Below are 26,147 nucleotides of genomic sequence, written 5' to 3' on the forward strand. Positions count from 1 at the left end.
GAGCGAGCGACAAAGGGAAGGGAGATGGAGTGAGCAGGGGGCAGGGCCTCAGAGAAGGGACGGGGCAAGGGTGTTCAGTTTTCTGCAAATAGAAAGTTGGCAACCCTAGGTGGGGTGTGTCTGTGATGGGATGAGGGGTGGGGGGGCAGTGCATTAGGTGAGTGTGTGGGGGATAGGATGAGACAGAGGGGCTGGTGGGCTGCTGTGGGGGGATGTTTGTCTGGGATGGAGAATCGGGGGCAGCTCTGAAGGAATGTCTGGGCTGGGGGGCGTGTGTGAGTCTGGGATGGGGGGTCACTCCTGGGGGTGTGTGTATCTAGGATGGGATGGGATAGAGACCGCCTAGTTTTGTGTGTGTGTGTCTTGGGGGCAGCTCTGTAGGGGGTGTCTGGGATGGGATGGGGGCAGCTCTGGGGGTGTCTTGGATGGGATGACTGGGGGGCAGTTCAGGGGGGTAGGTTGGGGGTGCCAGAATGGGGCAACTCTGGAGTGTGATGGGAGGTGTCAGGGGTAGCTCTGTGTGAGGGGGGGATGTGTCTGGGAAGGGATGGGATGCGGGGCAGCCTGGGGTTGTGTGTGTGTGTGTCTGAGTTGGGTGGCTGGTAGGGGGCAGCTTCTAGGTGTGTGGGGTGGGGGTACTGGGATGGGAAAGCTCTGGGTTGTGTGTGTCTCTGATGGGAGGGGAAGGTTGGGGGGCAGCTCTGGGGTGTGTGTGTGCCTGGGATGGGATGGGTGGGCTGGGGGACAGCTCCAGGCTATATGAGAGAGAGAGAGAGAGTGTGTGTGTGTCAGGGCAGGGTAGCAGCTTTGGTGTGAGGCTAGGATGGGCAGGGGGCAGCTCCTGGGTGGGGCTGGGCCAGGATATCTGCTCTTGTGTGTCGCTCTCCCTGCATGAAGCAGCTGCCTTGGCCACTTCCTCCCAGGCTTGCGGTGCTCTCAGCAGTTCCCCTTCCTGGAGCCGGACGTTCCGCTCCTGCTGGCCAGACCTTATCACCCACCCGCAGCACCCTGCATATGCCATTCAGGATGCCGGAGCTCATCTCTGTCCAAGACTTCATCTCTCAGACTCTGGAGGATCTGAGCTCCCCAACCACCTCCTCCTTCACCAGCCACATGGGCAAGTGCCGAGGCACCGTCTGCAGCCTGGAGGAGGTGAGGGGGCTGGGGAGGTTCTGCAGCCCGCAGGCTGGAGCCGGGGAGGGGGTGCAGCAGTGGACAAAGTCCCACTTCCCTGCCCTCTCCTGTCTTGGAGCACAAACAGCTGGTGGGGTCTGCCAGGGCTCAGCTTATTGCTGCACTTTGTCTGCTGCTGTCTCCAGCCATCTCTCACCTCCCCACCCTTCAGACCTTGACTTCCTCTTCTACAATCTGCTTGCGCCTGCCTGCTGCTTCCCCATTCAGTTTTTCCATTGTGAAGCCTAAACTGAATGTCCTGGCCCCACAGAATCACTGAGAAAGTTGCTGTGGAATAAGGTTTAGGAGCCTGCCCTGGGTCCAACTCTGCCCAGAGTAATGGATACAATTAAAGTTGGATACAGGGAAGCATTAATTTGAAGGAAGATGAGACCACAGTCATTACAGGGAGATATTCACACCACTGTGGTAAAGGCTGTAACTTACTATTTAACAGACACGTTTTCTAAGAGCTTTTCTTCACCGGAAATGTAGAACCATAGAATTATAACCCTGAAAAGGGTTAAAATGGATTGCAAGGGTCATCTAGACCAGGGGTTCTCACAACAAATTTTTTAGTGGCCTCAGAGTGTGGCCACCAACTCTTGCTGGTGGCCACGCTGAAAATTTTTCCTAAAATACGTAATTAACTTTAGGAAAAGCAAATAAATATGTGTATATACATGTCCAAATCATTGTCATTTATTTATAGAGGACTTTTTTCAGACTCAGTAATAAAAATTATGTACATTTGTCTCTATTCTTTACTGGACCTAAACAGAATAGAAACACAAATAAGGTGCTTTGCATGTTCTTGTCTTTTTGTTGTTGCTTCTTTTTTAACTTGCTAGATAGTAAGTCTGCTGCTGTGAAAAGTGATATTTGTATGTTTGTTAATATCACTTTTCACAGCAGATTTACTCAGCCCCAGCAAGCCCTGGCACAAATTAAGCCCTCGATGGGGAGGTGGGCAGGGAAGCCGCGGGGCCCAGGGACGATGGCATGGGTGGTGAGCCTGGGACCAGATCCTGCTACTACGTAGATGGAGCCCGAAGCCCTGTGGCCAAAGCCTCCCTCCACCCTGGGAAAGTGGGAAATTCACTAGCTGCCTGCACGTCCAGCATTTGTATCACTGGAGAGGGGCAGGGCCCAACCCCCACTGGTGGCCCTTGGAGAGGGGTAGGGTGACCAGACAGCAAATGTGAAAAATCGGGATGGGGGTGGGGGGTAATAGGAGCCTATATAAGAAAAAGACCCAAAAATCGAGACTGTCCCTATAAAAGCAGCAAAGAATCCTGTGGCACCTTATAGACTAACAGACGTTTTGCAGCATGAGCTTTCGTGGGTGAATACCCACTTCGTTGGATGCAAGCCTATAAAATCAGGACATCTGGTCACACTTGAGAGGGGCCACTGCTCCCCCCACCCAGTCACAGCCCAGGAGGCTGTGGTCACAAGAAAAGCCACTGGTGGCCACATTTGAGAAATGCTGAATTCTAGTCTAACTTCCTGCAAAGATACAGGATTTGTTGTGTCTAAACCATCCAAGCCAGATGCTTTCCAGCCTCTTTTCGAAAACCTCCAGCGAACGAGATTCCACGACCTCCCTAGACGTCTGTTCCATTGTCCGACTGCTCTTCCAATTAGGAAGTTTTTCCTGAGATTCAATCTGCTGTGCTGTAGTTTGAACCCATTGCCTCTTGTCCTGTCCTCTGTGGCAAGAAAGAACAACTTTTCTCCATCTTTTTATGGCAGCCTTTCAGGTATTTGAAGACAGCTGTCATGTCCCCTTTTAATCTCCTCTTTTCCAAATTAGCCTTCAGCCTTTGCTCATATAGCTGCATTCCATCCCTTTGATCATCTTTGTCGCTCGCCTCTGGATTCATAGACTCTAGGACTGGAAGGGACCTCGAGAGGTCATCGAGTCCAGTCCCCTGCCCTCATGGCAGGATACTGTCTAGACCATCCCTGTTAAACATTTATCTAACCTACTCTTAAATATCTCCAGAGATGGAGATTCCACAGCCTCCCTAGGCACTTTCTTTCCACTTTCTCTTCATCTTTTTTATACACTAATGACCAAAACTGGACACAATGTTCCAGCTGAGGCCTAATCAGTGCTGAGTAGAGTGATACTATCACCTCCTGTGACTTGCATGCTATGCCTCTGATAATGGAACCCAAAATTGCATTTGCTGACTCATGCTGAGGTTGTGAGCCACCACAACCCCCAGAGCCTTCTCAGCAGTGCTGCTGCCAAGCCAGTTTCCCCCCATTCTGTATTTGTGCATTTGGTTTTTCTTCCCTAAGTGTAGCACCTTACATTTGTCTTTGCTGAATTTCACTTTTGTTATCTAAAGCCCAGTTCTCCAATTTATCAAGATCCCTCTGAATCTTAGCTCTATCCTCCAAAGTGATGGCAACCCACCCACCCCCAGCTTTGTGTTCCCTGCAAATTTGATCACTTTGCTCTCTAGTCCTCTCATTGTCACCACCTGCGTAGCCATGTATTTACTTCCCTGATTTGACACTCCTTATCCGGGCCTTTTCCTTCAAAAGGGAGGATGGATGAGAACACCAGTTGCACCCCAAGCTCTTTTATCCTTCTTCCCACAGCCATATAGGGCTGCCAACTTTCTAATCGCACAAAACCAAACACTCTTGCCCTGCCCCTTCCTGAGGCCCCACCCTGCCCCTTCTCTGTGGCCCTGCCCCCACTCACTCCATTCCCCCACCCCACTCACCCTCACACACTTTCACTGGGGTGGGAGGGATTAGGGGGAGGGGATGAGGGATCCAGCTGCGGGTGCAGGCTCTGAGATGGAGCCGGGGATGAGGGGTTTGGGGTGCAGGAGGGGGCTCAGGGCTGGGGCAGGTGGTTGGGATGCAGGAGGGGGTGTGGGCTCGGGTACAGGAGGGGGCTCAGGGCTGGGGCAGGTGGTTGGGGTGCAGGAGGGAGTGTGGGCTCTGGGAGGATGTTTGGGTGCAGGAGGGGGCTCAGGGCTGGGGCAGGTGGTTGGGGTGCAGGAGGGAGTGTGGGGTGCGGGCTCCAGGAGGGGGTTCTGACCTGGGGCAGGAGGTTGGGGTGCGGGAGGTGGTTCAGGGTGTGGGCTCCAGCCAGGTAGTGCTTACCTTAGGAGGCTCCCAGTCCGCAGCGCAATGAGGCTAAGGCAGGCTCCCTGCCTGCCCTGGCTCCGTGTGGGTCCCAGAAGCGTCTGGCATGTCCAGTTCCTAGGCACAGGGGCAGCCAGGTGGCTCTGCACGGTGCCTGCACCCATAGGTGCCCCCCTTCAGCTTCTATTGGCAGCTGTGGAGCCGGCGCTCAGTGCGGGGACAGTGTGTGAAGCTTCCCTGATGGCCCCTGCACCTAGGGACCACAGGGATATGCCGGCCACTTCTGGGACCCACGTGGAGCCAGGGCAGGCAGGGAGCCTACCTTAGCCCCGCTGTACCGCTGACCAGACTTTTAGTAGCCCAGTCAGAGGTACTGTCTGGAGCCGCCAGGGTCCCTTTTTGACCAGGCATTCCAGTCGTAAAATGGATGCCTGGCAACCCTAGAGCCATGTAATCTGCAGTGATCCGCTCAAGGTCATTCTTTGCAATATTGCTGGTGCCCATGTGGATAAGTAGGAAGGAGCAGTGGTCCAAGGGCTTGATGCATCTTGAAAGACTCTTCGTCACATCCTGAATTCTAACTCTAGGCAAGCAGCACACACTTGTTGGGATTCCCTGTCTGGGTGGCAGATAGATGAATGTCTCCCTTAGGAGGGAATCCCTGACCACCACCACCTTTCTCCTCCTTTTGGGAGTGGTGGTCGTGGAACTGCCATGCCTAGGACAATGCATCCCATTGCTTCAGGGCAACGGGGTCTCCTTCAAACTCCTTCCTCAGATGACTCTTCCAAGGCATTCTCATCAGTAGTACCTGTGCAGAGAGCCTAAAAGCAGTCGTTTACCTCTCTCTGTGCTGGGGTATATTGGTTCTCCTCCTTCTCCTTCTTCTGGAGGTCACATGCTGCTAACTTTCTTCTTTGTTCTTCATTCCCCCCTGCACTGCCCTCTCAGATTCTTCGGCATGCTGTGCCTGCAGTACCAAATCCTGACTTCTATCCAGGAAGTCTACATTTTCTCTGATGCAATGCACGCAGGGTCATTACTTGGGTCTCTACTCCTTTAAGCTTTTCTTCCAGTATGAGGACCAGCCTGCACTTTGTACAGACAAAGTCACTTCTAAGCTCCAGGACAAAGACGGCATCTCCCATGCAGGTCACAACAGCTCATACTTCACTATCTTATAAACTTATAGACTTTAAGGCCAGAAGGGACCATCACGATTATCTGGTCTGACCTCCTGCATACCGCAGGCCACAGAACCTCACCCACCCCTCTCCTGTAATAGACCCCAACCTCTAGCTGAATTACTTATGTCCTCAGATCACGATTTAAAGACTTTATAATTCCTTTAAATGACCATAATTTTCCTCCTAAACAAAGAGTGAGCAGAGGACAGAAAGGAGAGAGAGGCAGAAAAGTAATCTCCATATTTCCAATCTTGTATCAAGAGTCTCTTCAGATGCTGTAACTACTGCTCACAGAAGCCTGAAAGGCAAAACCTGGTGTGGGCTTTTCCCCTAGGCAAACACCCTCTGTTTGCTTCTCCTCTTTTTGCTGCAAGTCAGGTGTTGCCCCTAGCTTGAGTCCTGGTCACACACATGCAAAACACGGAACTTGAGCATGGTGGTGCTGGTGCCTGGACTTGGCTGGCCTGTCTAGGGCCATAGGCTACAGTCTGAGTTAAGCTTTGACTACACTTACAGCACTGCCGCGACTCAGCTGCACCAGGTACGGGAGAGCTTTGCCAATTGGCACAGGTACTCCATCTCCCCAAGGAGCAGTAGATGTGTCAACAGGAGAAGCCCTCCCACACACATAGTGCTGTTCACATTGGGACTTCGGTCAGTACAACTGTGTCAGTCACGGGTGTTTTGCACCCTCCTGAGCGATGTAGTTTGTAGTGTAAACCAGGGTTTACACACAATGCAGCAGCTGCTAATGCAACCACTCTGTACAGCTCCCGTGGCATTTGGCAGTGAGACTGCTCTCACTCGAGCTAGGCTAACTCAAGAGGAAATGACTTATGGGAGCTAACTCTACAGTAAAGACATAGCCTTGGTGCTCTGAAACCCATGTGCTTATGTAACCCTTCTGCCCGTCAGAGTTGGCAGCAACAAGGTCTGGGTTCAATATCCAAGGGATCAATTTCAATAACTCAATGCAAAACCGGCTCGAGCCCCCACCCAGTGACCTGGGACAATTACAAACCACCCCCCTGGGCGCCTCTAAGAGGCAATACTTCCCCTCTAGCAAGCACAGAGTCTGTGTGTAGCAAAAGCCTTTTAATAAAGGAGGGAAACAATGCCACATTATGTTGGGGAAACATCACAAACAGGATTCATAACCCAAACCATGAGCAAAAGACCCACTCCCAAGTAAGTAAGTTTGGCAGTGTCCTTTTCCCCTTAGGGTCTTAAAGCCAGCAACCCAACAGTCACCCCCACCCACAGTTTCAGCCCCCAGACTTCAGAAGTTCATCTGCAGAGTTTACCTCCCAACCCGGGTGGAAGTGCAGGGAGGTATGAGGGGCAGATTACATGCTCCACTGCTTAGGTCAATGGCTGAATACCACACCTCTGGGGGATTCAGTTATAGTCTTCACTGCCCCATAGCCACTTCTCTCCACCAGCTGTCCAGCTCACCACTTACCAGTATGTCTTCAGCCCCCACCTTAAACCAGCTCTCAGTGATTTCAGCTGTTAGTAGAGGCCTAATGCTGGTGAACTTAGAACCACCTACCCCAAACAGTGATTTCAGTTCTGCAGCATGTAACAAGACTCCTAATGGAGTCAAAATTAGCTCTGTTATTACACAGTGGAAAGATCACAGGTCAACATGGCCTTTAGAGGCCACACTGCAGATACATATCTATCCCCAGCTTCTCTCAGTTCACTACCCTTTGGCACCCATGTCCCTTGCCTAGTGAGTGCTACTTAGTTGAGGGCGAGTCCCTCCATCATAAAATGCCATGTACAGTTCTACTGTCCCTGATTCCATAATCAGGATAACAACTCCTGCCCCAATAACAAAGAGACTGGGGTCCCACAGCAGACAGTGACCATTTGGGTAAGCAGTCCCTTCATGCTAGGGATGGGTGGGTGTGCCCATGCAAACGAGATCAGCCCCTGAAGTCCTTTTCCACAACTCACCACCAGATGTCAGGGCAGAGCTCATTCTGACTCTGCTTACACTTAGACAGTGCCCTCTGAGGGGATAATCTATATTGGAGGTTGTTTGAGCCAGGGGTTCTCAAGATACTTCCCCAGAATGATGTCATCAATATTTTACTGTTTTTATTATTTGTTGTGCACACTTGGTGCTCAGAGGATAGCTCTGATCCTCCTCAGACTCACATCACCCACTTGTGTTTGATCTCAGAGGTACTCACTGGCCCTTTGGGGAAACAGATGCTATTCACTGTAAAAGCTGGCTCTACAATGTGACTCAAACCATTGACACATGTGCAGCAGGACTGAGACTCTGCTGCAAGCCAGTCTGTTTGAGAGCCTAACATTAGAGTGAGTGGGTGGCTCAAGGTGCTATACTCTGCCTGTTGACCCTGGTCCCCTCCCCACAACGTATTGTGAGTTTGAGTCCTGCCTTGGCAGCTTTCAGAGTCTGTGGTGGGCATATTAGTTACTCTTGCCTGTATTCCTTCTGGAAGATTTGTTCTCTTCCTAGTTTAATAGCTGATATTTCAAAATTCTCTGAACAGATTCAGATGTTACTTTAGAATTATCAAGGAAAATAGCATTAATTAAATAGAAGGAAGATGAAACAATATTAAGGTAATATAATCACACCACATCCTTCCCAACAATTTCCTGACTAATTGGGCTGATTGTAACCAAAGAAAAGTAAACAGTTGCAACTTTATCAATGTCAGCATGATCAAGGGGGTGTTGCTGAGCAACAGGAAATGAACCCCAAATACACCAGTCCTTAGAGTACAGCTGTCTAAGGTCAACTTAGACTAATGCTGTGCCAGGATAGTGTCAGTCACAACCGACACTTCTATTTCTCATGAAAAACAAACATAGAAAAACTGCAGCTTTCTACAACAATTCATTGACAAATCTAGGAATGATACTTATCCATTTCACCATCGAAGTGTTGTAGTTCCCGTGAGCCCCTCCCCCACCCCCTGCAAGAGTAAGCCTCTTTGGCTTCAGTGCCTCCTGGGACCCCAACTTCCACAGTCAGCAGTGACTCTCAGCCAGCGTCGTAAAACAGAAGGGTTTATTAATCATCTGGAACACAGCATAGAACTGTTCTTTGTTAGCTGTAACTTTCTGGTTTCTGTGCTAAGTACATCTTGGTCAGGCCCAGAGCCCTGGCTCCCACCCAGAGACCCAAACCAGGAGAGTATCCTGTTTCCAGCAGCCCATCCTCATTCATGCCCATTTGCTCCTCCTCTGCCATTCTGGCCTTGGAATCTGTTAATCAAATCTATCTCCTCATTATCCTGTCCAGTGGCCCCTCACAGTGCTCTGGGCAGCACCACTGATTCAAGGAATACTTGCTCCTGTTTGGGATAAGGAACAGGGACCTCGCTGAGGGACTCGGCAGGGCAGGGATCAGAGATGGCAGAGGTAGTTTTTTGCATGTGAATAGGGATGTGAAATAGTGTAACGGGTTGCAGGACTCACCACCCACTGGTTGCTCCGGGAATTAGCTCTTTTCAGCTGTGGAGCACCCTCTGCACCTGGTGTCTCACTAGGGTGACCAGATGTCCTCATTGTATAGGGGCAGCCCTGATTTTTGGGTCTTTTTCTTATATAGGCTCCTATTACCCCCACCCATCCCGATTTTTCACTTTTGCTGTCTGGTCACCCTATGTCTTGCCCATTATCTGCTCTACTGATTTGGGAACCATGTTGAACCCCGCTCAGCAGTGCCCTCTTCAGAACACTGCACTCCAGCAGTGCCCACTGCTTCTTTCTCACCCCCCTTGTGGGGGTCACAGCCATCCTTGGGCTTGCACCCACCACAGGCCAACCACAACCCAAAGTCTAGCCCCTCACTTCAGGGGCAAGTTGCAATCTGTATTGGCCATGCTCCCCCACAGCCAGCTGCAGTGCTAGGGGGACGGGGGAAACCCAGCCCCCCCAGGTCCAGACCCAGGGACCCTCTAGCAGCAGCCTCTCTGTTCTCCTCTCCCCTTGTCTGCCTATTTTCCCTTGGCCATTGCACCTTCTTGGCCCTTTCTGGCAGGGGCCTGCAGCCTAGCAGGTAACAGGCCAGAGCTCACTCTCCGCTCCCCTGAGCCTGCCCGGCACTGCTCTGTCTCAGGTGCTATCCCTGGGAGCCAGTCCTCCTCCCTTGCTGGTCAGGGAGAGAATCTCCTTATATCTGGGCTGCCCCAGCAGCGTCCTCCTGTCTGGCTCCTAACAAGCCTGGCTGTAATTAGCTGGAGGTTTCTACAGCCTCCCTGGCTGCTTCTGCCCCACCCCCTGCTGGAGTGGGCCACCTGCACCACTACAGTCCTCCTTGAGTTCATTCTCACATCAGTCTCCTTGTCCTTTTCCAGTGGTCTTGACCTTGCTGACTAACACGGGACATGGTGCAATTTCCTTGTGTTGCTTCATTCTCAACCGCCACTATTTGTATCTCTCTCCAAAGCCAGAATCGCTTATTTAAAACAGAGCTGCTACATCCGGAAATTGTGGTTATGGGAAATGTTGTTTACTACTGAGCCCAGGCCTAGGTCTCTGCAGACCTTAAGGAATAAAAGGTAACTAGAAAACCAGTGGGGTTGTGCCCCTCTGTGCTGCTTTTATGGTACATAAGGAGGGCCTGGAAGTGTTGGTTTTTGCTTTAACATGGTTTTTACAACTTGGTTTTTACCTTAGAAAGGTCAGGAAGGAGACCACTAGCTAGTCTCTCCTGGTTTTGCTGGAGGCGCCTCGGTGGTAGGGTGGGAAGGCTCAATAATGTGGCCATTGGGCTTAATGGAAATGTGCATTTTTTCTATGTGCATCTTGCACATATAAACATTGAAATACAATGGTGAGAAGGTCAGAGCTGGTGCGGGGGAGGGGAATTGCACAGATGGTGCTTGACATGGAGCATAAGTTATTAAAATAACATCCACTCTCCAGATTCATCGATTCCAAGGCCAGAAGGGCCCACTGTGATCATCTAGTCCAGGGGTTCTAAAACTGGGGGTCAGGACCCCTCAGGGGTCGTGAGCTGTCAACCTCCACCCCAAACCCCGCTTTGCCTCCAGCATTTATAATGGTGTTAAATATACAAAAAAGTGTTTTTAATTTATGTGGGGGGGGTCACACTCAGAGGCTTGCTGTGTAAAAGGGGTCCCCAGTACAAACGTTTGAGAACCGCTGATCTACTCTGACCTCCTGTATAACACAGGTCAGGGAACAGCCCCAAAATAATTCCTAGAGCACATCTTGTAGAAAAACATCCAATCTGGATCTTAAAATGTCAGTGATAGAGAATCTACCACAATCCTTGGTAAATTAGTCCAATGGTTAATTACTCTCACTGTCAAAAAATTACATCTTATTTCCAGTCTGAATTTGTCTAGCTTCAACTTCCTTCCATTGGATTGTGTTAGACCATTCTCTGCTAGATTGAAGAGCCCATTATTAAATACTTGCTCTCCATCTAGGTACTGATCAAGTGTAATCAGGTCACTCCTTAACCTTCTCGTTGTTAGACTCAAAGAGCTCAATCTATTTAGTCTAGCTCCATATGGCAGGTTTTCTAATTCTTTAATAATTCTCATGGCTCTTCTCTGAATCCCCTCCAATTTTTCAACATCCTTCTTGAACTGTGGGCACCAGAACTGGACCCAACATTCCAGCAACAGTTGCAGAAATGCCAAATACATAAGTGAAATAACCTCACTACCCCACGACTTGAGATTCCCCACTTTAGACATCCCAGGACTTCATTAGCCTTTTGGCCACAGTGTCTCATTGGGAATGCATGTTCAGCTGATTATCCACCACAACACCCCAAAACTCTATCCTGGGAAGCACTGACTCTGAAAGAGTCCCCCATCCTGTAAGTATGGCCTATGTTCTTTGTTCCCAGATGTATACATTTACACTTAGCTGTATAAAAAACACCGTCCATCTGAGTGCTTTACAAGCACAACCCTTATGTAGATAGGTCAGTATCATAGTCCCTGTTTTACAAGTGGAGGGAAACTGAGGCAGACAGAGGTAAGTGGCTTGCCCAAGGTCATACTGGGCATCTGTGTATAGAACTCAAAACAATGTGTGTTACGAACTTTAGCTGTAGGTATATCTAGGAACAAAGAATGCTGGCGGCACTTACAAGCTGGAGACTGTATTCTGAAAAGGATTTAGCAGTTGTGGCAGAAAACAACCAAACATGAGCTCCCTGTGTGACACTTTGTATCAGACAGCAAATGTGATCCTTGGCTGTATAAACGCAGGAATATTGAGTGGGAGTTGGGAGGTGATGTTATCTCTGTAGAGTGATGGTCAGACAGTTCATGGATACAGTATCCAGTTCTGGTGTCCACACTGTAAACGGGATATTGAAAAATTGGAACAGTTGAAGAGAAGAGCTACAAGAATGATCTCTGTACTTTTTTTCAATTCTAATATCTCTCTTTTGAGATGGAGCAACCACATCTGCATGCAGTCTTCAAGGCGTGTGTGTACCATAGATTCATATCGTGGCATATGTTCTGTTTTCTTATTTATCCCTTTCCCTATGGTTTCTACCATCCAGTTAGCTTTTTTAACTGTCGCTGCACATTGAGCGGACGTTTTAAGAGAACTATCCACAATGACTCCAAGGTCTCTTTCTTGAGTGGCAACAGCTAATTTCGATCCCGTCATTTTGTGTGAATAGTTGGGATCATGTTTTCCAATGTGCATTACTTTGCACTTATCAAAATCAAATTTCCTCTACCATTTTGTTTCCCAGTCACCCAGTTTTGTGAGATCCTTTTGTAATTCTTCGCAGTCAGATTTGGATTTAACTCTCTTGAGTAATATTGTATAGTATTAATATTATATGTAATATTGTATAGTAATATTGAGTAATATTGTATAGTCTGCAAACTTTGCCACCTCACTGTTTACCCCTTTTTCCAGATCATTTATGACTATATTGAACAGCACTGGTCCCAGTACAGAACCCTGCTATTTACCTCTCTACACTGTGAAAACTGGCCATTTATCCCTACCCTTTGTTTCCTGTCTTTTAACCAGTTACTGATCCAGGAGAGGCCCTTCCCTCTTATCCCAGGACAGCTTACTTAACTTAAAAGCCTTTGGTGAGAGACCTTGTCAAAGGCTTTCTGACAGTCCACGTACACTATATCCACTGGATCACCCTAGTCCACATTTGTTGACCCACTCAAATAATTTGAACAGAATTATCTGAAAATTACTTTTTTTTGTGGGCCTTCCTTGTTGCCAAGGAAGTTGGTGATGGCACAAGTGTCCATGGAGAATCGCTGTGCTGCCTGGCTACAAGCTGTTCCACCCCAAGAATGGTAAACTTGCTCCCTTCCCTAAGGAGGACTCTTGGGCATCTGCATGAGCCCAAGAAATGAGGAGTAAATTTGTGTGCTTTTCCTAAAGGGAGTGACTGTCACTGCATGAAAGGGGTCAGAACTATTGTGATGGGTTGTCACCCCCGGGGTGCAGTCTGAGAGCTGTGAGAACCGCTGCGTCCCTCTAACCAGCCAGCTGGGTCATGCCCTCTCAACCTACTTTGTTGATGATTCAGCCTCTCCAGGCCCTGTTACCACCCAACACGACAGCAGGTGGCGCCACACACCCAAGTAAGCTACCTGAGTGCTCACCTAAGCCACTCACAGACAGACAAGAGACAACAGCCAATTTCCCAGTTTCCCAGGTTCGCACCCCCCACTGGAGTATAAACCCAAAATTATACCATTTTGCACTGCACGGGGGTCTGTACAATGTAAGCTCATAAATAGTTCACCCCTCCCATGGGTGACCAGATGTCCCGATTTTATAGAGACAGTCCCAATTTTGGGGGCTTTTTCTTATATGGACACCTATTACCCCCCACCCCCATCCCAATTTTTACATTTGCTATCTGCTCACCCTACCCCTCCCTCAATGTGGAGAGGACAATGCACACTTGTGTTAACCAAGCAGAGATTTTCCCATGACATTTCACTTAAAGGCACACTGGTTTAGATTAAAACATAAAACAAGTTTATTAACTACACAAGTTATTATAAGTGATAGCAAACAGATCAAAGCAGATTACTTAGTAAATAAACCAAACTGCAAGCTAAGCCTAAAATACTGGAAAGGTTGGATATTGTTGAGCCAAAGGGGGAGGGGGGAGGGGGGGAGCTCGGATACACTCAATGAAGCCACACCAGGTGCATAAGTATAACCGGTTTTATTGCCAAAGTATAATAAGCTTCCCAGCCTTCACGCATCACTAAATACGTGCTTTCCAGCAACCAAGCAAGAATCAATGCTTATTCCCCCTTCTGCTACGGACAGTCCTGGACCCTCCAGCCTTGTCCTTTGAGGGCTCGTAGCAGGTGCTGCTCCAGCATGGGGAATTCCTGGGCACCCACGAGGGTCCGCAGGTGAAACTGTTAATCTAAAGCAATTCTCATAGCTGCTTTTATCATCTCCTTCTAAGGGGGGGGCGTATTCACCCACAAGCAGGCTCTGGCAGGTAACACAACTGCTCTCCATTCCCACACTCAACACTCTCCAGCCTTCCTTATCTCTTTACTTGTTTATCCAGTCAAGTGGCTGCAAGCCAGCCCAGCTGGTCAAAGCCAGTTCACTATTAGCTCCCCCCAAACCATTCTGTAACAACAGCCCAAGATAATTTGTGGTCAGCCCCAACAGATAAGAATTAGCAATCTCTCACCCTGGCTGATGATACAAGCAGGGCCGGCTTTAGGCCAATTCGCCCAATTCCCCGGAATCGGGCCCCGTGACTAAGAGGGCCCCATGCTGGCGCCTTTTTAATTTTTACTCACCTGGCGGTGTTCCAGGGGGTCTTCGGCGGCATTTTGGCGGCGGGTCCTTCAGTGCCGCCAAAGACCCGGAGCGCTGCCGGGTGAGTACAAATCGGGCCCCGCACCTGCTAAAGCCAGCCCTAGATACAAGCAGGCTTGCAGAGTCTCAAGGAACAAGCTGCATTTGCTTTGCAGCTTGGGCCCCCCCACCCCCATTCCAAGTCCTTTTCTTCCAGAGCTTCTCTCAGGTGTTGAGTTGTGGGGGAGTGAAGAACAAGAGATGATGTCACTCCCGGCCTTATATAGCTTTTCCATATGGCAGGAACCCTTTGTTTCAAACTTGGCTTCCAGACCAGTTTGTGGAAAAATACAGGTACCCAAAACGGAGATCAGTGTCATGTCATCTGGTCACATGCCTTTGTATACCTTGTGTTAGAGGGCTTTCCCTTCACCCTCTCCCCGGTTCTTGTCACGCAGACAGAAAGCAGAAGACCAGAAGTCCGAAGTGCAGGCAATGCAATGTTTATTGGGATTATTTTCCAGCAAGCATGTGTCCCATAACTCTGATGCCGCAGAGCCTTGTTGCCCAGTGTTCCCTCTCCCCATCCTCAGCAGGCATAATTATACCTGAAATGCACATCCACAATCATACCCCTTATAACTTAGCATCATGTTCCATTTTGGGTCTGGGGTCTTCATCTCAACTCTTTTGTACCCCATGGGAGGGGTAAGGAGTGAGGTTGTCGTATGGTCAGGGACAGGCATTTCTTTGGTCTTCTAGTGTTTTATACCTTCCCCGCAATTGCCCTTTGCCCCTCCCGACTGGTTGCTTGACTTTGCCTTGAGATTGGGGTTGAGGCAATCTTAAAGCGTTCGTTCGAGTAACACTTTAACTGCTTTTATCTGTTCCCCTTGTACTAACAAACCCATCTGACTAGGTAGAAGCCATAGACACAATCTTTGTTCTTTGTTCACACATAGTAGTGTAAAATATAAGAGTATCAAAAAGTCAAACCCAAAATTCTATCCCAGGCTAACAAACAGACTTATATGCTAACACCTTGCTGAGTCATAACAGCCATTACCCACAGGCTGTCTGGAACGTTCTCAGGAAGGCTCACCAGGTGGGGATAAGCTTCTCCTATGGCCCATTACCTTGAACAAGACCCTTCCCAACCTGCTGTCTAGACTGGAAGCATCTTACCTACAGATGATGTCACTCAGGTGTAACTACATTTGAAATACAGCTACATAGTCAATATTCATAACTTTAGATGCAAAAATGATATATGCACACAAATAAGATAATCATATTCAGCAAATTGTAACTTTTCCCTTCTTCTCTGGTGATGTATAAGGTGGCCTCGAATGCGCCATCTCTCTCTTACATACTTTTCTGGGCCCCATGGGTGTAATATCTGAGCACCTCAGAGCCTTCGGAAATTAGAAAACAGGTTTTATGGTGATTGACTCAAGGAGCTCAAGGGGGTGACTTGATACAGTCTATAAATATCTACATGGGGAACAAATATTTGATAATGGGCTCTTCAATCTAGCAGAGAGAGGTCTGACACAATCCAATGGCTGGAAGTTCAGGCTAGACACATTCAGGCTGGAACTGAGGTGTAAATTTGTTAGAGTAATTAACCACTGGGGCAGCTTCCTAAGGGTTGTGGTGTGGTCTCCATTACCGGCAATCTTTAAATAGTGATTGGATGTTTTTCTCTAAGATCTGCTGTAGTTCAACCTCAGCCATAGTATTTAGAACAGGAGTAATTAATGCAGGGATGTCATGTATTATGCTGGAGGTCAGACTCAATGACCTTAAAATTCATTAATCTAATGTGTCCTCACCCACCCCTGTGAGGCAGGGCAGTGCCCACTCCCCATAGTACCATCAGGGTGCAGAGAGATGGGTAACTTGTCCAAGTCACGCAGGAAGGCTCGGGTGGAACAAGGCACCTTAATGCTGCCCTGCAATAGCCATACAATTATCATTAAGGCAGGGTGGGTTTGTGAGCCTTGTTTAGATTACACTGATTTAAGGCACCATCATTTTTCCTCTCATGGTGTATCCTGACCCTCATGTCTTGAACCCAGGTCTGTAGGGGAGCCTCCAACCCTCCACTTGGCAGCCTGCTGGCTAGCACTTACCTGGGACCTGTGAAGCCCAGCCCCAGTGTGAGGATCCACCCCTGAGGTCCAATTGGTAGAGTCCCAAGGTGGTTGATTAGCCACCGGCCCTGCTGAAGCTATCAGCAGGAACAAGGAGCAGTCTGAGGCCTGGTCTACACTACGCGTTTAAACCGGTTTTAGGAGCGTTAAACCGATTTAACGCCACACCCATCCACACTAAGAGGCCCTTTATATCGATATAAAGGGCTCTTTAAACCAGTTTCTGTACTCCTCCCCAACGAGAGGAGTAGCGCGAATATCGGTATTGCCATATCGGATTAGGGTTAGTGTGGCCGCAAATCGACGGTATTGGCCTCCGGGCGGTATCCCACAGTGCACCACTGACCTCTCTGGACAGCAATCAGATCAGAACTCGGATGCAGTGGCCAGGTAGACAGGAAAAGCCCCGCAAACTTTTGAATATCATTTCCTGTTTGCCCAGCGTGGAGCTCCGATCAGCACGGGTGGCGATGCAGTCCGAAATCAAAATCCAAAAAGAGCTCCAGCGTGGACTGTACGGATGTGATCGCTGTATGGGCAGGCAAATCTGTTCTACCAGAGCTCCGTTACAGAAGATGAAATTCCAAAGCATTTTTAAAAAATCTCCAGACAGAGGCCACAGCAGGGACTTAGCACGCTGCTGCGTGACAAATGTAACAGAAAGCCAAAGAATCAAATGGATGCTCATGGAGGGAGGGAGGGGGGACTGAGGACTCAAGCTATCCCACAGTTCCTGCAGTCTCCGAAAAGCATTTGCATTCTTGGCTGAGCTCCCAAAGGCTGTAGTGTCAAACACATTGTCCGCGGTGGTTCAGGGCATAGTTCGTCAATTTACCCCCCTCACGCACCCCCAGAAGTAAAAGGGAAAAAAATCCTCTCTTGACTCTTTTAAATGTCACCCTATGTTTACTGAATGCTGCTGATAGACGCGATGCTGCAGCAGTCATCCTTGTCCCCCCCATGGGTGGCTGATGGTACAATATGGCTGATATCCATTGTCATCATCAGTCTTGTGGCAGATGGTGCAGTACAAAAGGACTGGTATCTGTCCTCATCATCAGCCCGTGAGTGCTCCTGGCTGGCCTCCAGTCAGGGCCGGCTCCAGACCCCAGCGCGGCAAGCACGCGCATGGGGCGGCATTTGCCAGCAGGGGCGGCAGGCGGGTCCGGCGGACCTTCCGCAGTCGTGCCTGCGGGAGGTCCACTGGAGCCCCGGGAGTAGCGGACCTCCCGCAGGCACGACTGCGGAGGGGGCGCTTGTCCCACGGCTCGGGTAGACCTCCCGCAGGCATGACTGCGGACGGTTCGCTGGTCGCGTGGCTCGGCTGGACCTCCCACAGGCACGCCTGCGGAAGCTCCACTGGAGCCGCGGGACCAGCGAACCCTGTGCAGCTGCGGGAGGTCCAGCTGAGCCGCGCGACCAGCGGACCCTCCGCAGTCATGCCCGCGGGAGGTCCGCTGCTCCCGGGGTTCTGGTGCACCTCCCACAGGCATGACTGCTTGGGGCGGCCAAATTCGTAGAGCCGCCCCTGCCTCCAGAGAGGTCACCTGGGGGCGCCTGGGTAAAAAACTCCTGATCATTCCTGGTAGATGGTGCAGTACAGCTGGTAACCATCTTCATCATAGCAACAGGGGGCTGAGCTCCATCAGCCCCCGCCCTTCATGTGTAAAGAAAAGATTCTGTTCTGCCTGGACTATCATAGCAGCGGGATGCTGGGCTCCTCTCCCCCACACTGCTTAATGTCCTGTCTGGACTATCATAGCAGCTGGAGGTTACCTTCCCCTCATATCTCACTAACAAGTCACTGTTTCTTATTCCTGCATTCTTTATTACTTCATCACACAAATGGGGGACACTGCAACGGTAGCCCAGGAAGACTGGGGGAGAAGGGAATCAACAGGTGGGGTTGTTGCAGGGGCACCCCCTGTGAATGGCATACAGCTCATCATTTCTGCAGGATCTGACACGGAGTGGTTGTGCTCTCTGGTTTTCTGATACACTTGCCCCATATTCTAGACAGGACTGATTCTACTTTTAGATACCATAAAGGAGAGATTGACTTGGGGAGTCATTCCCATTTTTGTCTTTTGCGCCCCTGGCCAATCTCAGTCAGGGGCACCTATGACAGCAGTAGATGGTGCAGTACAAAAGGACTGGTAACCATCATCTCATTGCCAATTTACAATGGCATGGTAGATAGCACAGTATGGCTGATAACCATCTCTGCTATCATGCAAAAGCAAATGAATGCTGCTGTCTAGCGCTGCTGAATCGCCTCTGTCAGCGGCATCTAGTACACATACGGTGACAGTGACAAGAGGCAAAACAGGCTCCATGGTTGCCATGATATGGCGTCCGCCAGGGCAATCTAGGGAAAAAGGGCGCGAAATGATTGTCTGCCGTTGCTTCCCCGGAGGAAGAAATGACTGACGACATTTACCCAGAACCACCCGCGACAATGATTTTTGCCCCATCAGGCATTAGGATCTAAACCCAGAATTCCAAGGGGTGGGGGAGACTGCGGGAACTATGGGATAGCTACGGAATAGCTACCCACAGTGCAACGCTCCAGAAATCAATGCTAGCCTCGGACCGTGGACGCACACCACCGATTTAATGTGCTTAGTGTGGCCGCGTGCACTCGATTTTATACAATGTGTTTTACTAAACCGGTTTATGTAAATTCAGAATAATCCTGTAGTGTAGACATATCCTGAGCAACTGGGCTCTACCCTGCTCCCCCAGTTTCATTCCTGGCATCCGACCTGGTTTGACTTCTGGCATCTAAATTGTGGTTTCTGAGTCCAATTTGCCACTGACGTCCTAACCTGGCCCAACTCATGGTTCGAATCTCCAGTTTGTCTCCTGCAGCAGACTCTGGGTCTGATTTCTAGGTCTGGCCACCCATGCCCGGGCTGTGGCATGGCAGAATTAGAGTCTGTGGGTGCCCTACCCTTTCTTACCTTAACAGATTGGGATTTCTGGGAAGTGTAACCTTAACTCTGAATTGCTTGGGTTTGCAATGCTTGGTTTAGGGCTATTGACGCTGTCTTAACGATGGTTTTGTCATATGTTACCCAGGCAATTGTAATCCTGGCATTGGGGTGCAGGATGTTGCTATCTTAATAATGTACTTGGAGCATGGGCTGAGATGGGAAAAAGTTCCCGCAGAGTTGGGTGCCCAGCTCAACTCCCACTGTAGTGAGCTTTGGGCACGGAGGGCTTGATCCACGAAGAGACGTAGGCCCTAAGTCCAACACTTAGGCACCGCTGAGATCGTCCAAACCCTCACTCGGCTGCCACCTAAGTTCCCTAGGCTCCTAAGTGTTTGCAGCTGGGCATGTGGAAGCTGCCAAGTCCTGGTGCTGGTGTGCTCTGAGCCTGCCTAAACCCTCACAAAAGACAGCTGTGGGTTAGCAGGTCAGGAGTTTTGGGGGCGGGCTAGCTAGTGTGTGTGTCCCAGAATACCCACAGATAAGGCCTTTTGGGGTCTAGCCATGACTGTTGAAAGCCCCAGCTGCAGTATTTTGTGTGTAAAGAGGGGAAAGAACAGGGTATGGGCAACAACCGGGCTGTTGGTTATTAGGGCTCCTTCTAGCAGCTTCCCTCAAACAAAGCCTCTAAATGAGCAGAGGCTGGGCAGGGCAGTGTGTGTTCCTTGGGCCCTGGGGTGTGCTGGCTGGTGCCCAGAGGCTGTATAAACCAACAGGGCCGCCCAGAGGATTCAGGGGGCCTGGTGTCTTTGGCGGCGGGGGGCCCCGTTTCGGCAGTAATTCGGTGGCAGGGCGGAGCGGAAGGACCCCCCGCCGCTGAAGACCCAGAGCAGAAGAAGCTCCGGGGGCCTGGGCCCCAGGAGAGTTTTCCGAGCTCCCGGAGTCAGTGAAGGACCCCGCTCCAGGGCCCCCAAAAAACTCTTGTGGGGGCCCCTGAGGGGCCCAGGACCTGGGGCAAATTGCCCCACTTGCCCCCCCCCCCAGGCAGCCCTGTAAACCAAGCCACCTCCTGGCTGTGTAGCCCATCTGCAATGTGGCCGGGTCTAGTCTCATGTTTAGAGGGTTTGGCAGGTAGAAACCCACAAACCCTCTTTTGTTGTTCCTAGGCCTTGGATTCTGATCGAGCTGTATTGCAAAAAATGAGGAAAGCCACCAAAGCAGAGCATGCTTCTGGACAAGGTGAGAGCAGAGCCGGAGACCCAGAGTGGGCCAGGGGGAGGGAGGCCTGTCTGTTGGGCTGGAGAGTGGGCAGGGGGAGCTGGGGTTTTGGAGACATGCCCTCACGTTTGTGCCTGTTTCTGGGTGTGCTGGAACCCCCTCCAATTGCAGGGGAGTCCCCCAGTCCTGCCGCTCTCTCCTCTCTGCCATCTGCGATCCAGCCCTGATCCTTCCTCCTAGCTTTACAGTGGACATCAGGGCTGGCCTCAGCTGCCTTTCTGCCCTCCTCACAGAAACCCTGCAATGAGTGCTGGGCATGAGTGGGAAATGGGGCAGGCCAGGCCAGGCAGCACCCTTGTGAGCAGCATGCACCCCAGCCACGGCCCCACAGCAATGCCCTCTGCTTGGCGAGCAGCTGAGGGGCAGAGACCACCCCTAGCAATAAGGATGGCATTGCATAACTAGTAGCCATGGCATCACCAAACCCCACTGTGCCACCCAGCTCGGCTTACACGCCCCTGCTTGCGCCACTCAGCTCCCTCCGCATCTCCCAGCCCAGACAGGCCTGGGGTCACTAGTGCTCACTGGAGCCAACAGGCCCTGGCGCTCCCTGCCCAGCCCGGTGAGCATGGACCACTCCACTGATGGGGCTGGATGGGAGCTAGCTCTGCGCTGGAGCTTCGTCCTCCACCCCTGCCACCCCTGTGCTGACCGGAGCATTAGCCCAAGGACCCTGCAGTGTGCCAGGAGCAGGAGGAGGTAGCGCTGCTGCCGCTGCCGAGGGGCACTGCCAGGGCTGGAGGCAGGGGGTGGAACCCTGCCAGAGGCTGTTTCTCAAGGGCACCTTCTGGGGGCCTGTGCTGCCTCCTGCAAAACCTGGCTCCAGCGTCTGTGTGCCCAGAGTGGGAGCCCACCAGCTCCAACTGCCCTGGTGCAAGGTCCTCCCGCATCACAGAGGAGGGGCTGTAGGAGGCACACACACACACACACACCATCACCTCCTGCTCTGCCCCACTCACCTGCCCATCCCCCCACCCCTGCCTTGCCCCTCCCCCAGCCCTGCCGCTGCTCTGCCCCACTCACTCGCCCCATCCCCCAGCCCTGCCGCTGCTCTGCCCCACTCACTCGCCCCATCCCCCAGCCCTGCCGCTGCTCTGCCCCACTCACTCGCCCCATCCCCCAGCCCTGCCGCTGCTCTGCCCCACTCACTCGCCCCATCCCCCAGCCCTGCTGCTGCTCTGCCCCACTCACCTGACCCACCTTCAGCCCTGCCGCTGCTCTGCCCCACTCACTCGCCCCATCCCCCAGCCCTGCTGCTGCTCTGCCCCACTCACCTGCCCCACCTTCAGCCCTGCCTTGTCCCTCCCCACAGCCCCAAGCCTGCTCTGTCCCACTCATCTGCACATCCCCCAATACTTCCTCTGGTTTGCCCCACTCACCTGTCCCATCCCCCCATTGCTGCTCTGCCCCAGCCCCCTAGCCCCACCCCTGGTTCCCTCACCGCAATCCCCACCTTCCCTCTGCACTCACCTGTCCACTGCCCCCAGACCCAGTGCTCCTCTCCCCCACTTGACTCCCCCTTCCAGCCCTGTCCTACTCTGGCCTAGATGCTGACAGCTGTCTGGGGAGGGGGTTGAGGTGTGGATGACTGGACAGCCAATGGTAGCTTCCTTCTCTGCTCTCCTTATCCATGTTGATTGGGGCTTGGTGTTTGTGTGCCTAGATCTTGCTAGCCACATAGAAGCTCATATTGCAGCCCAGGAAAAATTCTCTGCAAACTACCAGAGTGATGGTGACGAGCAACTGGCCGGTGCCTTCCTCACCTTTGCCGACTTCTCCCGGGAGCTGCTGGCCCCAGTCAAGGGTCTGGTAAGAATTGCTGACCAAGTGCCCCAGGCCTGGGTGCTCTCCCAGCCACAGATCGTATGTCAGGGGTAGAGGGGCCCAGTTGGTTTCCTCACCCAGAAATGAAGCCACTGTCATATGGACAAAATAGAATGTGATGGTGTAATTGTGGCCTGAGTTGTTGTAACTCAGAGCGTGAGTCCCCCCTCAAGGCAGGCTGTTAGGGTGCAGGGCCTAAACCCCACATTGGTGGGGAGTTCTATACTCAGATATCACCAACCAAGTATCAGGTATAATCCTCAGAGACTACAACAGCCTAACCATGGAGTCAGATACAGTCCCCTGGGCTACTCCCATCTGTCTTGTCACCTTTGTGATAGCTGGTCCCTTGCACCAAGAATCACAGCAATACTCAGGCTACTCCCGGTCCCAAAAGACCAGTCACTTACCCCAGGTCAGTTGCACCTTAGATCTTACACCAAAGACAATGCCTGTAGCCAGTCCTAGAATAAGCTATATACTGATATATTTACTAGGAAAAAGAAACGAGTTATTTACCAGGTGAAAGCAGGTAAGCATAGATACAAAAATGAGTTCCAATCTTATGTTCCAAAAGGTAATAAAAGCTTCTATAATCAGCGCTATATGTTCCTTAGGGCTAACCCAAGCTAAGCAGCTGGGGATCCTTTGCTTATGCCTTGAAAACTTTGTCCCCCAGAGTTCAAGCAGCATAGAGATCTCAGGTTCCTTTTGTCTGGCATTTTTATCTCCTTCCTGCCATGTGCTGTGAGCTGCAAACTCAATTCAGTTGATGGGAGGAGTCCACTTGCCTGGCTCATCTTCATGGGGAGAAGCAGAACAACAACAAAATCTTTTGTCTTCTTTTTGCAGTATCCCACAACTGGCCATCTGGTATGGATGGCTCCTTGCTTTTGGGAAGGGAGAAACACTTGATAGAGGTCAGCCCTTCATACTAGTCAGTGGCTCTCTCCTGTTTGGTCATTTACACAGTCATAGAGACTCACAAGACAAACTGCTCAAATATCACTATCCAATCTGGGATACGATGGTAAAGGTGAGATTGGTGCAGGCAGCTATGCATGAGCATTCAATAACGTCTGAGCATTAAACACATTCTTAGGAGTCTTATTATTCTAATACCTGTTATAACAATGCCAGGGAGCCAGCCTGATTTCAGCTCTGTATTTGTCAGGGTTCAGCTGAGACTGAGGATGTTTCGATGGGCAGCAGCAGGAGGCGGATCCATTTTGTCTGTGCCCCGTGTGCAGGTTCCATGCCATGTGGGGTTCTGAAGCGAGGTGTGGGGTAGAGCATGTGCAATGCGAAGGGAACGCTGGGTGAGCTTGGGAGCAAGCCCAGGCCAAGCTGGCTGTGTGACTCGTCGGCAGGCAATGGTGATTTTTAACGGTGAGGTCCCCACTAGGTCCCTCCCTGGGCCCGGGCCTGGGCCCACCCTCTTGCCAAATTCCAAAATGCTAGCGCAAGCCAGGGGGCATTAGAGCTCTTCACCACAGCTGCAGGAACTGTTTATAATAGAAAGTGTTAGGCAACTGAACCACAAGTGCCATTGCTCTGCCCTGCAATAGTAGGGAGTGACAATAGCTCCCTGGCTCCCGCCTCTCGGGGAGGTGCTGTACCTACGCCAGCAGGAAAAGCTCTCCTGAATGCTGTTGTGGTGCAGCCATGTTGCTGCAGTATTGTAAAGTGTTGACAAGCCCTGAGTCCCTTCAAGGAAGGGCTTTTAGCTCTGCTCTCCAGGGCTCCAGCACCATTCACTGGACCGTGGCTCCTGTACTATTCTGCAGGCAGCCCAGCCTCACCTCTTGCTCCCCTTGTCTCCTCCCTGCAGGCAGGATTCCTGCTCTGGCTCCCCAGTCCCTGCTGCCTGTCTCCATGGAGCAATGCAGGGAGCATACACGGGTGTCTAGTTAAGACCCCTTGTGCGAGGAGCTAAAGAGAAAGTGGCAGCTACAGGCAGGTCCAGGCAGGGCAGGGAGACAAAAATAAATGTCAGGCAACTGATTACTTGGCCACAGAATCAGAGTCACTGGGGCCCTGACTGAGACAAATGGGGCAGTTCACACCTTTCAGAGTTATTGTTTCAGGCTGTCTGCAGACTCAGGCTTTGGCTACACTTGCACTTCAAAGCGCTGCCGCAGCAGCGCTGCCGCAGCAGCGCTTTGAAGCGCTAAGTGTAGTCAAAGCGCCAGCACTGGGAGAAAGCTCTCCCAGCGCTGTCCGTACTCCACGTCCCTGTGGGGAATAACGTACAGCGCTGGGAGCCGCGCTCCCAGCGCTGGGGCTTTGACCACACTGGCGCTTTGCAGCGCCGCAATTTGCAGCGCTGGAGAGGGTGTGTTTTCACACCCTGCTGCAGCGCTGCAAATTTGTAAGTGTAGCCAAGCCCTCAGGCATGCCACACTACATCAGTCATACTCAAGGTTAACTACGTTCATTTAAAAAAAGTGGAAACTCAGGTTTTGGAGCCCAGCTCTGCACAAGTGGTGAGTTCTGCAGCAAATGTGATGACTATGGTCTTGTGCAGTACAGGGCCCTAACCACACAAACACCTACAAAAAGAAAGCTAAGCGCTGAGCCTGCAGTTCCTACTGGGAGTAGTTCCTGGATCGGAGTAAGTGGCAGTCCTAGTAGCAAGTGTTTGTGGGTTGAGCGCTCTGGTTTGAGCCTACTGACAACTTTCATCTCAATATACTCTGTCCTAGAGGAGGCTCTGTGACAGACTTACAATATCCTGTAATATCCTGACGAACCTGATGGAATGAAGCTAAGCTTTACTGAGTTAACCCCAATTCCATATGGTTTAACTTAACACCTTTGGGCACAGTATGACAAAAGCAGTTGTGGCTGTGTTGTCGTGGCAGTTTGTGCCACTTCTCTAGCAGGGACGGGGGATACTAATGTACCTCCTCCATTCCCAGCCCCAGTTACCCCCTGGGGAGAGCTGCATATGTTTGTGCAGACTGGATTTTCCAAAGCCCATCAGACAAAGAAAAGACTCTAGCATAAAAGCTTGGGGTTTAACCTGTCTCAGGACCTTCTCCCTACTCCAGCAAATGGGCAGGACTCCTGGACGCTGGAGGGCCCCAATCCTTAGGAGAGGGTTGGAAGGACTTGGCCTACTGAAGCCTCATATGACTGGGTGCTTGTTCTGAGCTGAAGCTATGATGACCTTGTAATCACAAGGATGCTCCTAGGGTGTGGTATTAAAAACCTGCACTTGCCAGAGCCCAGGAGGGAGTTGGGGTAACTCTGGTGAGCTTATTAGCATGCGGGTAGGTTCTTTTGTTCTGTTTTCTCGGTAATGCTTTGTACCTTAGGAATATACTTGGCCTGCTTAGGAAGAGTTTGGTGGTAACTTGTATCTGTAGCAATTGCACTGTTCTCTGTCTCTAAAGAGCAGGGCTGACTCCAGGCACCAGCGAAGGAAGCAGGTGCTTGGGGCGGCCAATGGGAAGGGGCGGCACATCCAGGTCTTCGGCGGCAATTCGGCGGCGGGTCCCTCAGTCCCTCTCGGAGCTGAGGAATGAAGCGGCGTGGTAGAGTTGCCATCGAGGTGCCACCGATCGTGGCTTTTTTTTTCTCCTTCTTTGCTTGGGGCAGCAAAAAAGCCTGAGCTGGTCCTGCTGAAGAGAAAGCAAACAGGTGCCCTTGGGCAACTGGTCTGTGCTGGGAATGACACA

General features: G+C 51.1%; 1 protein-coding gene across 1 annotated transcript in view; it reads left to right on the forward strand.

Annotated features, from left to right (window-relative positions):
• The first annotated feature begins 1,014 nt into the window (after positions 1 to 1,014).
• LOC123347263 (arf-GAP with SH3 domain, ANK repeat and PH domain-containing protein 2-like) overlaps positions 1,015 to 26,147 on the forward strand; it is a 105,977-nt gene continuing 80,844 nt past the window's right edge. The window contains exons 1-3 of the mRNA XM_044984667.1: positions 1,015 to 1,152; positions 20,529 to 20,601; positions 22,304 to 22,449. Of these exons, the coding sequence (XP_044840602.1) occupies positions 1,015 to 1,152; positions 20,529 to 20,601; positions 22,304 to 22,449 (357 nt within the window). The remainder of the gene's footprint in view (positions 1,153 to 20,528; positions 20,602 to 22,303; positions 22,450 to 26,147) is intronic.

Source organism: Mauremys mutica, chromosome 13, assembly GCF_020497125.1.
Source record: "Mauremys mutica isolate MM-2020 ecotype Southern chromosome 13, ASM2049712v1, whole genome shotgun sequence".
Lineage (NCBI taxonomy): Eukaryota > Metazoa > Chordata > Testudines > Geoemydidae > Mauremys > Mauremys mutica.